We start from the raw sequence: 15344 nt of genomic DNA on the forward strand, positions 1-15344 counted from the left end.
AAGGTGCTTCAACAAAGTACTAAGTTGAAGCGGGTCTGAAATACTTATGTACATGTGATTTTTCAGTTATACTATATCTAGGCATGGATCTAGTTTATACAATTACATTGATCTGTTTTTTTACACTCTAAAACATTTATTTTATTTCAAATGACTTAAATGCAAGTGTAGGCTACATGACAATGCAGTGTCATAACAAACTGTCCAAGATTGTGCCTAGTGTTCTGATCTCCATGTTTCTGGACAAATTGAAAGCGTCCAAGTTGACTAGGCGCTAATTGTTGTTGGTTGGATTTTTTTTTTTTTTTTTTAGTATTCACAACCAGTGACTTGAGAATCCTTCTGTTGCCATGGCAGTGGATACCAGAAAGTTTTTGCTCCGTTCTCTTTTCACCTCTGCTGCTGTCGCTGCAATGCCTGCAATGCCTCAACTTGGTGGGGTGGGTAGCTCTAAGATGATGATGAAGGAAAAAAAAAACATGTTGATGCCTGCCCTCCACTCAGTTGTTGGTCTTGGCCAAGTCTTGCATTGTGCAGTTCCATAATTCTGAAAATAAGAGGCGCAGATTAGTAACCATGCTTTTGGCTTTGGGCTTAAAACACGCCCATACTTCCCACAGTTGTCAAGTTGACTGGGTGTCCGTTGTGTGTCGGACCGTTCTTGATAAACACACAGGAAACCGTTGAGTGGTGGGAAGAACCCAGCAGCGTCGCAGTTCTCGACACAAATCGCCTGGCGCCTACTACCATACCCTGTTCAAAGGCACTAAAATATCTTCTTGCCCATTTTCACTCTCTGAATGGCACACAATCCACGTTTCAACTGACTCTGTTGCTTAACCCCCCCCCCCCCCTTTAAAATGACATTAAAGTGAACAGCACACCACGTTTTTCTGGAATCGTATTGATGTCTCAATCGTTATGAAAAGGATCGTCTTAACAATATGGGCAAACGGGTTCAAAAGGTAAAAAGCTTTTTATTTCCTTCCATTAGAATATATATATTATAAAATGTACTATTCTCATATGACACGAGGAGTATAAAACTCGTTAAAAGATGCCCTTGCCTTGAAGTTGAACCTCCCTTTTAGATAACTTAGACAGTCAACTCGCGGTCTTCTGTTAATTTGAAAAGGCCTTAATTTTCACTATCAAAACGAGACTAAATGAAACATTTAATCCAAATGGATTTTGTGACGCTCCTATATTTAATAAAAACCCATTTGACTGTTAAATGCAGGGGAGGAAAAAGGCAGACATTTTGTATAAACATTGGATTTCAGTGGTCCAGAGTTCATAATCATTTTCCTTTGGTGGGCCTAGCCATGTCTCTCCTCCAATCAGAAAGCCTGCTCACTGATGTCAATACCAAAGCTGATAATTGTGATGACAGAGCCCAGTATAACCGAACCCTTTAACCAAAGGCTGTTGTCACTTAGTCTCTAAAATCATAATGTTTCCATTTCAAAAGTTGTGACAGTTTCATTTTACTGAAATGTTCAAATGTGGACCTTTTTTTTAACAGATCTATTTATTAATATTTATTTATCTATTTATTTATTACCCACGTGATGTAATATATTCATAATGGAGAAATTTGGTATCCCATGGATAATATGCTGCCCATATGGACTTTTATTTTAGGCCATATAAAGCACCACTGCATGATTTAATGAAAAAGTTGGAAATTGTTTTTTCCTCCGACTGAAACGAGCAATAGGCAGCTGGCTTCATTTCCCCTGGCAAATAGGCCTACAAGAAAACTACCACCATATCTCGCTGAAGTTGAGTGCGCAAGGTGGTCTGGGCCCTGCATATAGCACCTAACACACACAAAAAAAGATTTTCTCAACAAAGACGTAAGCAAAAAACAATAACATGCATGATTTTTAAATGAGATATGATCTGATATTATGACAGGCCTTAGGTCTGTATAATAACAAGACAAGGCACCACTGTAAGAGTTGACGCATTCACTCTGGCCAAAGTTATGGCCCAGCAAGCCAAAGACGCGCACCACATTATCATACCACATGATGTAATGCTACCTTATTTAATTATACCACTTGACGCACTGTATTCGCAGAAGTGTTTTAGGGAGAGTTTGACTGCAGACCCATAGCGGATGCAGGTAATGAGTTGGTGATCGCTGAGATCCTGATTTGAAAACAACAGAGGTGTAATTTGGAGGGCATGTTGGTCCGGATAATATCTATGAGGGTGCCCATGTTTACTGTTTTAGGGTTGTACCTGGTGGGTTCCTTGATCATTTGTGTGAGATTGAGGGCATCTAGTTTAGATTGTAGGACTGCTGAGGGGGGGGGGGTTAAGCATGTCCCAGTTTAGGTCATCTAACAGAATGAACTCTGAAGATGGATGGGAGGGCAATCAATTCACATATGGTGTCCAAGGCAGAGGGGGGGGGGGGGAAGTGTAACGCTAGCGGGAACCACGGGGGGGGGGGGGGGGGGGGTATATATATATATAACAGTGAGAGACTTATTTCTGGAGAGATACATTTTTTAAATTAAAAGCTCAACTGTTTGGGCACAGACCTGGAAAGTATGACAGAACTTTGCAGGCCATCTCTGGAGTAGATTGCGGCAACTCCCAATTGGGTACTTTCCACCCCCCCACCATTGTGTGTGAGGCCATTGGCTGTATATGTTAGGCCTAGGTCACCGCCTGTGTGGGAGTTTTGGATTTACTCTGTCAGACTGCCTTTCTCTCCTCCCCCTTATGCCCTTCTCATCTCCCTCAACTTTTCTCCTCTCCTCCTCATCTCAAATGACATTCTAATGCAATTAACTCTTAGCCTGGATCCCATCCAGCCTCTATGCTCTGAGGCCTTTACTGGTATCAGGCCCAGCAGTGGGCCTATTGTGGATGCGCCCCAAATTACTCCCTATATTGTGTACTACCTTTTTGACCAGGGCTCATAGTAATGCACTATATAGGGTGCCATTAGGGACTCACTTGGTAGCCTTGGCTAGAGGAGGAGAGTGGAATATGATGATTAAAAGGAAGCTACATTTTCCCCCTCAAAGTACTTCTGGGCTGGCAGGGAGAGGGAGTGTTTTCTGGGGCTGACATTAGGAGCAGCATGCCTACATTTGCGTGACACTGCCTGCGGAGGAGCAGAGGTTCACGGGTAATTATTTCTGAGTTTTGAGAGGATGAGACAGACGGGTGGACAGAGGGAGTAGTATACCAGCTAAGGCTAGCAATTAGAGTATTTTGTTGTTAATCTAAGCAAACGCTACCAACCAACAGACTAGCTAAGCCAATTGGTAAAGAGTTTAGATCAAATGGTTTGGATAAGATTAGCTGCTCTAGGTATGTCTTCATTGGTAGGGCACAAAAAGAGCGGAGGTCTATGGCGATAGGTGGGATGGGCTGAGAGTGGCTGAGGGGTGGGATTAAAGAGCTGAGGTCTATGGTGATAGGTGGGATGGGCTGAGAGTGGCTGCGGGGTGGGATTAAAGAGCGGAGGTCTATGGTGATAGGTGGGATGGGCTGAGAGTGGCTGAGGGGTGGGATTAAAGAGCTGAGGTCTATGGTGATAGGTGGGATGTGCTGAGAGTGGCTGGGGGTTGGGATTAAAGAGCTGAAGTCTGGTGATAGGTGGGATGGGCTGGGGGGGTGGGATTAAAGAGCTGAAGTCTGATAGGTGGGATGGGCTGGGGGGGTGGGATTAAAGAGCTGAAGTCTATGGTGATCGGTGGGATGGGCTGGGGGGTGGGATTAAAGAGCTGAAGTCTATGGTGATAGGTGGTTGGGGGGAAAGCACTGCCAGCTAGGCACTTTATCCATGGATGAATATACAGTGACGGATTCGACACGAGAGAGGGAAGTGGTTGGCGACTGGCTGCTTTCTAAAAAGACGGCAGGCAACCGATCAAATTTAATTTATAAAGCTCTTCTGTCATCAGCTGATGTCACAAAGTGCTGTACCGAAACCCAGCCTAAAACCCCCAAACAGCAAGCAAATGCAGGTGTAGAAGCACGGTGGCTAGGAAAAACTCCCTAGAAAGGCCAAAACCTAGGAAGAAACCTAGAGAGGAACCAGGCTATGAGGGGTGGCCAGTCCTCTTCTGGCTGTGCCGGGTGGAGATTATAAACCTAGAGAGAAACCAGGCTATGAGGGGTGGCCAGTCCTCTTCTGGCTGTGCCGGGTAGAGAGGAACCAGGCTATGAGGGGTGGCCAGTCCTCTTCTGGCTGTTCCGGGTAGAGAGAAACCAGGCTATGAGGGGTGGCCAGTCCTCTTCTGGCTTTGCCGGGTAGAGAGGAACCAGGCTATGAGGGGTGGCCAGTCCTCTTCTGGCTGTTCCGGGTAGAGAGGAACCAGGCTATGAGGGGTGGCCAGTCCTCTTCTGGCTGTGCCGGGTAGAGAGGAACCAGGCTATGAGGGGTGGCCAGTCCTCTTCTGGCTGTGCCGGATGCACATCTGATGCCAATGGTCTGATTAAACAACACACAGTAGCAGTCAAATGTTTAGACACCTACTCATTCCATGGTTTTTCTTTATTTTTTACTATTTTCTACATTGTAGAATAATAGTGATGACAAACTATATAAAATAACAACATGGAATCATGTAGTAACCTGAAAAGTGATAAACAAATCAATGTATTTGACAATCTTACAAGTAGCAACCCTTTTTCCTTGAGTTTTTCACTCTTGGCATTCTCTCAACCAGCTTCACCTGGAATGCTTTTCCAGCAGTATTGAAGGAGCTTTTTCCTTCACTCCACAGTCAATTCATCCCAAACCATCTCAATTATATATAGAGAACACACACACACACACACACACACACACACACACACACACACACACACACACACAGAGTTTTGATCTCATGGATAGTTAGCCTGAGATTCCCCAGCCCCCTGTACCTCAGATGTTAACCAAAACAAGTAGCGGGGTGACTTTTTGTTGTTTGAATCCCAGATTGCTTCTTTAACACTGAGCCAATGGAATATCTTCTTCACTCTGCCCCCTGAGGTGTGCTCTCTGCTGTTGATTTTTACGTTAATAAATACATCCAATTAAGACTGTCAGCGGTCCACTTTCTCCTCTCTGGGTGCCAGGTTTACTCGTTGTGACAGTGGTCTCCCCTAACGCTCCTTCACTTTAACATGCCTCTGTAGGCACCCTATTCCCCCTTCACGCAGTGCACTACTTTTTCATCAAGGCCCTTGTTGGAGACAATGCTTCCTTTTTATATAGGGTTTCATTTGGGACAAACACATTAAAAAATGAGAAAAAAAAAGAAGTGCCCTAACTGTCACATTAATGTCCTGTCGTTCCTCCTTTTGTCCCTCAGGTGAATCCATGAAGCAGGCATCAGGAGAGTTTGCAGAGGACCCCTGTTCCTCGGTAAAGAGGGGTAACATGGTCCGTGCAGCCAGGGCCCTCCTCTCTGCGGTCACTCACCTGCTGGTTCTGGCCGACATGTCTGATGTCTACAAGCTGCTGCTGCAACTCAAACTGGTGAGGCACACACACACACGCACACGCACACACACACGCATGCACACGCACACATATACGCACACACGTACACCTGCTGGTCCTGGCTGACAAGTCTGTCTACAAGCTGCTCAGACTGGTGAGAGACATGACACGCACACACACGTGCACACACACGTGCACACACACAGGGAGAAACGTGCACTGGTGGTGAGACGTGCACAGGATTACTAAATAATTATAAACCGTCTGGCTTTGAGTCACATTGTGAGGTAGCGAGTCATGTACTGTTGAAGTCTGAAGTTTACATTCAGCTTAGCCAAATGCATTTAAACTCAGTTTTTCGCAATTCCTGACATTTAATCCTAGTAAAAATTCCCTGTCTTAGGTCAGTTAGGATCACCACTTTATTTTAAGAATGTGAAATGTCAGAATAATATTAGTGATTTTACTTCAGCTTTTATTTCTTCCATCACATTCCCAGTGGGTCAGAAGTTTACATACACTCAATTAGTATTTGGTAGCATTGCCTTTTAAATGATTGAACTTGGGTCAAATGTTTTAGGTAGTCTTCCACAAGCTTCCCACAAGTTGGGTGAATTTTGGCCCATTCCTCCTGACAGAGCTGGTGTAACGGAGTCAGGGTTGTAGGCCTCCTTGCTCGCACACACTTTTTCAGTTCTGCCCACATTTTCTATGGGATTGAGGTCAGGGCTTTGTGATGGCCACTCCAATATCTTGACTTTGTTGTACTTAAGCCATTTTGCATAACTTTGGAAGTATGCTTGGTGTCATTGTCCATTTGGAAGACCCATTTGCGACCAAGGTTTATCTTCCTGACTGATGTCTTGAGTAGCTTCAGTATATCCACATAATTTTCCTCCCTCATGATACCATCTATTTTGTGAAGTACACCAGTCCCTCCTGCAGCAAAGCACCCCCACAACATGATGCTGCCACCCCTGTGCTTCACGGTTGGGATGGTGTTCTTCGGCTTGCAAGCCTCCCCCTTTTTCCTCCAAACATAACGATGGTCATTATGGCCAAACGGTTCTATTTCTGTTTCATCAGACCAGAGGACATGTGCAGTTGCAAACCATAGTCTGGCTTTTTTATGGCGGTTTTGGAGCAGTGGCTTCTTCCTTGCTGAGCGGCCTTTCAGGTTATGTCTATCGGACTTGTTTTACTGTGGATATAGATACTTTTCTACAGGTTTCCTCCAGCATCTTCACAAGGTCCTTTGCTGTTGTTCTGGGATTGATTCGCACTTTTCTCACCAAAGTACGCTCATCTCTAGGAGACAGAAGGCATCTCCTTCCTGAGCGGTATGACAGCTGCGTGGTCCCATGGTGTTTATACTTGCGTACTATTGTTTGTACAGATGAACGTGGTATCTTCAGGCGTTTGGACATTTCTCCCAAGGATGAAACAGACTTGTGGAGGTCTAGTTTATCTGAGGTCTTGGCCTATTTCTTTTGATTTCCTCATGATGTCAAGCAAAGAGGCACTGAGTTTGAAGGTAGGCCTTGAAATACATCCACAGGTACACCTCCAATTGACTCAAATGATGTCAATTAGCCTATCAGAAGCTTCTAAAGCCATGACATAATTTTCTGGAATTTTCCAACCTGTTTAAAGGCACAGTCCAGTCTATCACTGGAATTATAAGTGAAATAATCTGTCTGTAAACAATTGTTGGATAAATTACTTGTCAATGCACAAAGTAGATATCCTAACCGACTTGCCAAAACTATAGTTTAACAAGAAATTTGTGTAGTGGTTGAAAAACAAGTTTTAATGACCCCAACCTAAGTGTATGTAAACTTCTGACTTCAACTGTACCTTACAGCATTAAACCGCCTCTCTGACTTTGAGGTAGCTTATTATGATCCACACACGGCCCTTCTTTGGACACTGTGTTAACAACCCTCCAGGCAAGCTTCAATGCCATACAACTCTCCTTCCGTGGCCTCCAATTGCTCTTAAATACAAGTAAAACTAAATGCATGCTCTTCAACCGATCGCTACCTGCACCTACCCGCCTGTCCAACATCACTACTCTGGACGGCTCTGACTTAGAATACGTGGACAACTACAAATACTTAGGTGTCTGGTTAGACTGTAAACTCTCCTTCCAGACCCATATCAAACATCTCCAATCCAAAGTTAAATCTAGAATTGGCTTCCTATTTCGCAACAAAGCATCCTTCACTCACGCTGCCAAACATACCCTTGTAAAACTGACCATCCTACCAATCCTCGACTTTGGCGATGTCATTTACAAAATAGCCTCCAATACCCTACTCAACAAATTGGATGCAGTCTATCACAGTGCAATCCGTTTTATCACCAAAGCCCCATATACTACCCACCATTGCGACCTGTACGCTCTCGTTGGCTGGCCCTCGCTTCATACTCGTCGCCAAACCCACTGGCTCCATGTCATCTACAAGACCCTGCTAGGTAAAGTCCCCCCTTATCTCAGCTCGCTGGTCACCATAGCATCTCCCACCTGTAGCACACGCTCCAGCAGGTATATCTCTCTAGTCACCCCCAAAACCAATTCTTTCTTTGGCCGCCTCTCCTTCCAGTTCTCTGCTGCCAATGACTGGAACGAACTACAAAAATCTCTGAAACTGGAAACACTTATCTCCCTCACTAGCTTTAAGCACCAACTGTCAGAGCAGCTCACAGATTACTGCACCTGTACATAGCCCACCTATAATTTAGCCCAAACAACTACCTCTTTCCCAACTGTATTTAATTTTAATTTATTTATTTATTTTGCTCCTTTGCACCCCATTATTTTTTATTTCTACTTTGCACATTCTTCCATTGCAAAACTACCATTCCAGTATTTTACTTGCTATATTGTATTTACTTTGCCATCATGGCCTTTTTTGCCTTTACCTCCCTTCTCACCTCATTTGCTCACATTGTATATAGACTTGTTTATACTGCATTATTGACTGTATGTTTGTTTTTACTCCATGTGTAACTCTGTGTCGTTTTATCTGTCGAACTGCTTTGCTTTATCTTGGCCAGGTCGCAATTGTAAATGAGAACTTGTTCTCAACTTGCCTACCTGGTTAAATAAAGGTAAAATAAAAAACACACACACACACACTTAAGTGGGCTCTTGTAGATATGACAGAAGTTCCACGTAGCTGAAGGGAAAACTGTTCAACTAGCTTATGAATTACTTAGACATTCTTTATTGCATCGAAGAAAATAAAAATAAGTAAATAACCTTAAGTTCAGCTGCACTTTTTTTTTTTAAAGAAAGCAACACTTCTACCTATTCAACTGATAAATAGTTTGCTTGATTCAATCTAACGTTCTGGTATCTTGGCTAAAGGTTTCAAACAAGGTCTTCTGTGTTTTGTCCATCCTTTTACTTCAGTTCATTATTGCTGTGAATGAATGCAACTAAATCCACAAGGAGATCTTTCACCTGCAGTGAAGACACTTGCTGTTTATCATCTGTCGTAGGCTTAGTCTTCTGTAGGCACCCTATCTATTTAGTGCACTACTTTTAGACCAGGGACCCATAGGGGTAGTGCACTACTTTAGACCAGGGACCCATAGGGTTAGTGCACTACTTTAGACCAGGGACCCATAGGGGTAGTGCACTACTGTTGATCAGGGACCCATAGGTGTAGTGCACTACTGTTGATCAGGGACCCATAGGGGTAGTGCACTACTTTAGACCAGGGACCCATAGGGGTAGTGCACTACTGTTGATCAGGGACCCATAGGGGTAGTGCACTACTTTAGACCAGGGACCCATAGGGTTAGTGCACTACTTTAGACCAGGGACCCATAGGGGTAGTGCGCTACTTTAGACCAGGGACCCATAGGGGTAGTGCGCTACTTTAGACCAGGGCCCCATAGGGTTAGTGCACTACTTTAGACCAGGGACCCATAGGGTTAGTGCACTACTTTAGACCAGGGACCCATAGGGGTAGTGCACTACTTTAGACCAGGGACCCATAGGGTTAGTGCACTACTTTAGACCAGGGACCCATAGGGTTAGTGCACTACTTTAGACCAGGGACCCATAGGGTTAGTGCACTACTTTAGACCAGGGACCCATAGGGGTAGTGCGCTACTTTAGACCAGGGACCCATAGGGGTAGTGCGCTACTTTAGACCAGGGACCCATAGGGTTAGTGCACTACTTTAAACCAGGGACCCATAGGGGTAGTGCACTACTTTAGACCAGGGCCCCATAGGGTTAGTGCACTACTTTAGACCAGGGCCCCATAGGGGTAGTGCACTACTTTAGACCAGGGACCCATAGGGGTAGTGCACTACTTTAGACCAGGGACCCATAGGGGTAGTGCACTACTTTAGACCAGAAACCCATAGGGGTAGTGCACTACTTTAGACCAGGGACCCATAGGGGTGGTGCACTACTTTAGACCAAGGACCCATAGGGGTAGTGCACTACTTTAGACCAGGGACCCATAGGGGTAGTGCACTACTTTCGACCAGGGACCAGGGTGCCATTTGGGATGTAGCCATACGTTTTCTAACCTTTCTGTTCACTACTCTAAACTGTTCTGATTCTAATTACACAGCCAGACAGTGAAGTCATTGTGTCAAATGTCAACGATGAAATGGAGTCACTTTTTTTAAAATATTTTTTTTTATAGCTAGGTTGTAAAATGGAAGACGAAATTACTATGGATCCTCCGGGTGAAGATCTAGAATCCGTTTTTAGATAATTTAAATGATCATCAGTAATTATATTGACATATAGATCAACACTCTTTACTGTGAGACACTTCATGAATATGTGCTTGGGCCAGAAATGATTTACTGTGGAACGAAGTAGAGAGGATAGAAAAACGCTCGTTTCTACTCTTGAGGTGAGGAAGCTTCCACAGCTATGTGTGCTATTGCGTTGTGGGCTAAGCCCCACCCTGTGTTCTACTTCCCATACTGTCTCTTAAAGTTGAACAACTCAATGTTATCTTATCATGCCTCTGTTTATAACCCACCTCTTCACAGGGTTAGTGCCTTCCAGATACTCTGGTTGTGTCCCAAAACGGCAACCTGTTCCCTATGTAGTGCACTACTTTTGACCAGGGACCGTATCCGGAATGGCAATCCTATGTCCTATGTAGTGCCTATTCCACATGGGGCCCTGTATAGGGCAACGGGTGCCATTTTTAAGACCCATCCAGACTGAGTCAGTGCTCCAGCTATATCGAAGTCTCTTGAGGGCAGTCAGCCCTGGCATTCTCTGGCCACCCTGGTGTTGCCAGCCAACTGCAGGAGACCTGACATCATTGCTCTATCTGCATTCCAGATACCCAGAGTCCCAAATGGCGCCCTATGTAGAGCACTGCTGTTTGACCAAGGCCCATTGTGAATAGGCTGCCATTTGGGATGCTATATATGGATACTGAACGGGCATGCGCTGGGTGGATTATAGAATCATATCAAATAGACAGTGTTCCTGAATCCTGAGATGTTCAATGTTTCCTCCATGTAAAGTCAGCAAAAAAAAGAAATGGTATATTTTCATTAAACTTAACATGAGTAAATATTTGTATGAACATAAGATTCAACTGAGACAAACTGAACAAGTTCCAGACATGTGACTAACAGAAATGGAATAATGTGTCCCTGAACAAAGGGGGGGGTCAAAATCAAAAGTAACAGTCAGTATCTGGTGTGGCCACCAGCTGCATAAGTACTGCAGCATCTACTCCTCACGGACTGTACCTGATTTGCCAGTTCTTGCTGTGAGATGTTACCCCACTCTTCCACCAAAGCACCTGCAAGTTCCTGGACATTTCTTGGGGGAATGGCCCTAGCCCTCACCCTCCGATCCAACAGGTCCCAGACGTGCTCAATGGGATTGAGATCCGGGTTCTTCGCTGGCCATGGCAGAACATTGACATTCCTGTCTTGCAGGAAATCACGCACAGAACAAGCAGTATGGCTGGTGGCATTGTCATGCTGGAGGGTCATGTCAGGATGAGCCTGCAGGAAGGGTACCACATGAAGGAGGGTCATGTCAGGATGAGCCTGCAGGAAGGGTACCACATGAGGGAGGAGGATGTCTTCGCTGTAATGCACAGCGTTGAGATTGCCTGCAATGACAACAAGCTCAGTCTGATGATACTGTGACACACCGCCCCAGACCATGACGGACCCTCTACCTCCAAAACGATCCCGCTCCAGAGTACAGGCCTCGGTGTAACACTCATTCCTTCGACAATAAACGCAAATCTGACCATCACTCCTGGTGAGACAAAACCGTCACTCGTCAGTGAAGATCACTTTTTGCCAGTCCTGTCTGGTCAAGCAACGGTCTGTGACCATAGGTGACGTTGTTGCCGGTGATGTCTGGTGGGGACCTGCCTTACAACAGGCCTACAAGCCCTCAGTCCAGCCTCTCTCAGCCTATTGCGGATAGTCTGAGCACTGATGGAGTGATTGTGCGTTCCTGGTGTAACTCGGGCAGTTGTTGCCATCCTGTACTTGTCCTGCAGGTATGAAGTTCGGATGTACTGATCCTGTGCAGGTGTTACACGTGGTCTGCCACTGCGAGGACGATCAACTGTCCGTCCTGTCTCCCTGTAGCGCTGTCTTAGGCGTCTCACAGTACGGACATTGCAATTTATTGCCCTGGTCACATCTGCAGTCCTCATGCCTCCTTGCATTATGCCTAAGGCACGTTCACGCAGATGAGCAGGGACCCTGGGCATCTTTCTTTTGGTGTTCTTCAGTCAGTAGAAAGACCTCTTTAGTGTCCTAACTGTGGTCATATTACTGTGACCTTATTTGCCTACCGTCTGTAAGCTGTTAGTGTCTTAACAACCGTTCCACAGGTGCATGTTCATTCATTGTTTATGGTTCATTGAACAAGCATGGGAAAAAGTGTTTAAACCCTTTTCAATTAAGATCTGTGAAGTTATTTGGATTTTTACGAAATATATATATTTTTGTTAACTTTAGTTCCATCTGATTTGGTCTTGTTTTTCCATGTGGGAGAGGGAACCGTGCAGACCTACATCTGTTACCCTTGGTCATAAGTAACATATATGGGCATCCTTAGTTATTGCAAAATTATAGCTGCCTCAGGCCCGGCTAATCTACAGTTAGCCTCAGGCCCGGCTAATCTACAGTTAGCCTCAGGCCCGGCTAATCTACCTCTGTAGGAGTTGCTACTGGAGAAATACAGCTAACCTAACCTCGGGCCTCGATAATATAGACTAAAGCTAGTCTCTAGGCCTCTAGGAGATCGTTACTGTGACGTGGCCCGTGACGTCATCTCCATTTTTTATCTTTCACCAGTTCTCTGTGGATGACTGAGTATGGTCCGAACCCCTTTAGGCATTAGTTTGATGGGGGTTAGTGTTCTCACTCCGTTTGACTACAGGTAAGCCCTGAATCACACCCTGTTCCCTATACAGTGCTTTTGACGAGTCCCTATGCGGTGATATGTAACTTACCTTTGTGTGTGTATATAAAGTGTACCTTGGGGCTATTTTCTTGAGCACACAGCCATGCATAGACCAACAGTGGCAGTAGAATGGCCTTACTGAAGAGCTGTGACTTTCAACATGGCACCGTCATAAGATACCACCTTTCCAACAAGTCAGTCATATTTCTGACCTGCTAGAGCTGCCCAGGTCAACTATAAGTGCTGTTATTGTGAAGTGGAAACGTCTAGGAGCAACAACGGCTCAGCCACGAAGTGGCAGGACACACAAGCTCACGGAACAGGACGGCAGAGTGCTGAAGCGTGAAAAAAATTGCCCGTCTTCGGGTTGTAACCCTCACTACAGAGTTCCAAACTGCCTCTGGAAGCAATGTCAGCCCCAGAACTGTTCGCCGGGATCTTCATAAAATGAAATGGGTTTCCATGGCCGAGCAGCCGCATACAAGCCTCAGATCACCGTGCAGTGTCAAACCTAATGCCTCGATCACGCCTACAGCGTCATTGCACAAAATAGTATGCAGTATCATCTGGATATGTATACAATAAAAGTTCAACGTTCACCATTTGTCAAACATTCTACGCATAGTTTGATGTATACGTTCGCTAAATCCAACACAGCACCACACAGAACGCACTGCGGCTACCACGAATCTGGGTTTGGCGGATGCCAGGAGAACGCTACCTGCCCCAATCAAAAGTGCCAACTGTAATGTTTGGTGGAGGAATAATGGTCTGGACCTGTCATGGTTCCAAGCTAGGCCCCTTAGTTACAGTGAAGGGAATCTTAACACTACAGTATATTATATTGACATTCTAGATGATTCTGTACTTCTAACTTTGTGGCAACAGTTGGAAGGGCCTTTCCTGTTTCAGCATGACAATGCCCCATGCACAAAACGAGGTCCATACAAAAATGGTTTTGTCGATCGGTATGGAAGAACTTGACTGGCCTGCACAGAGCCCTTGGGATGAATTTTAATGGGGACTGCGAGCCAGGCCTAATCGACCCGACTTCATTCAGCCACAAGAGCATTAGTGAACACAGCAATGTTCCAACATCTAGTGGAACATTTACCCAGAAGAGTGGAGGCTGTTTATAGCAGCAAAGGGGGGGGGGGGCAACTCCATATTAATGCCCATGTTTTTTTGGGAATGAGATGTTTGACGAGCAGGTGTCCACATACTTTTATTTCAGGAAGGTGTATATATGTTTATTTAACCTTTTTAAATAACTTCTGCTCAATTCCCTCCATAAATGTGCCCTTTTTACCTTTGCAATATTACCAAAGCTCATCCTGAACACTAGGCATATTGTATTCATTTTGCACTTTGCGCTGATATAGCTAGTGTGTACTTTTTGATGTTAAAGATTGACTGCAAACTGTTTTTCTGTGGTAACAGCTAGTAGCAAATTAATCATTTACCATATACTGTAGTCTAAGCACTGGTCTTTAATGGACTGTTGAGTGGAGAGAGGCATGTTGACTGTGTTAACTCACAGAAAGAATAACCTTCCTAGCAAAGATTTTGCCTTCGTCCCAAATGGCACCCGTTACCATATAATGTAATACTGTTTGACCAGAGCCCTATGGCCTAGAGAGCACAAACCTATGGGCCCTGGTCGAAGTAGTGCACTATGTTGGTGATGGTGTGTATGTGGGACAGGATCTGAATACGAGAAGCTGTTGAACCTGAATCTTCATCGTGCCGTTATCCAGATTTCATTTCCGTCGTCATTCCAAACCTACCACTGAAGTTATCAAATAACGAGAGAGTGTCTCAGGGCTAATCTTTCCAGCATCTCTCAGTGAATTTCTCCAATTCCCCAGTCCACAACGCTTCTCTTACATTCCTTGGGGATACCCCTGCCTACGTTCCCTATCTAAACCGTGTGTTCCTCTGTAACCCCTCTAGGTGGAGGAGAACCTGGTGAAGGTGCGTAACGCTGGAACAGAGCAGGACCTGGGCATACAGTACAAGGCCCTGAAACCAGAGGTGGACAAACTCAACATGATGGCTGCCAAGAGACAGCAGGTATGTACTGGACTGTCTGATGGAGAGGGACGGGGAGAATGGTTGGGAGTGAGATGGCTGCCAAGGAGACAGCAGTCAGGTCTGTTCTAAGGGAGGTGTCTGGGCTGGAGAGGGAGCTGACAGTTGGGGTGGGTGAAGGGCTATGAAGGGTAGGTGATGGGAAGTAGGAGACTGGAGGGAGAGACATGGGAGATGGATGTTAGTAGTTAAGCAACCTACTGATGCCCCATCTACACTACGAGATATGGAGTCTTGAGGAGTAGAGCGGCGAAAGGGATTTTCTTCTTTTCATCCGTGTCTTTTGTTGTGGCTGGCAACGCGACATTCTTGGTCCGAAGCTCAAATAGAGCGTAAATATCACAGTAGCCAGTAA

General features: G+C 45.2%; 1 protein-coding gene across 3 annotated transcripts in view; it reads left to right on the forward strand.

Annotated features, from left to right (window-relative positions):
* ctnna1 (catenin (cadherin-associated protein), alpha 1) overlaps positions 1 to 15344 on the forward strand; it is a 227594-nt gene that overhangs the window by 26350 nt on the left and 185900 nt on the right. For all 3 annotated transcript variants that reach the window (XM_031789509.1, XM_031789508.1, XM_031789510.1), the window contains exons 4-5: positions 5331 to 5497; positions 14852 to 14971. In XM_031789509.1, the coding sequence (XP_031645369.1) occupies positions 5331 to 5497; positions 14852 to 14971 (287 nt within the window). The remainder of the gene's footprint in view (positions 1 to 5330; positions 5498 to 14851; positions 14972 to 15344) is intronic.

This window comes from Oncorhynchus kisutch, linkage group LG15 (genome assembly GCF_002021735.2).
Source record: "Oncorhynchus kisutch isolate 150728-3 linkage group LG15, Okis_V2, whole genome shotgun sequence".
Taxonomy (NCBI): Eukaryota; Metazoa; Chordata; class Actinopteri; order Salmoniformes; family Salmonidae; genus Oncorhynchus; species Oncorhynchus kisutch.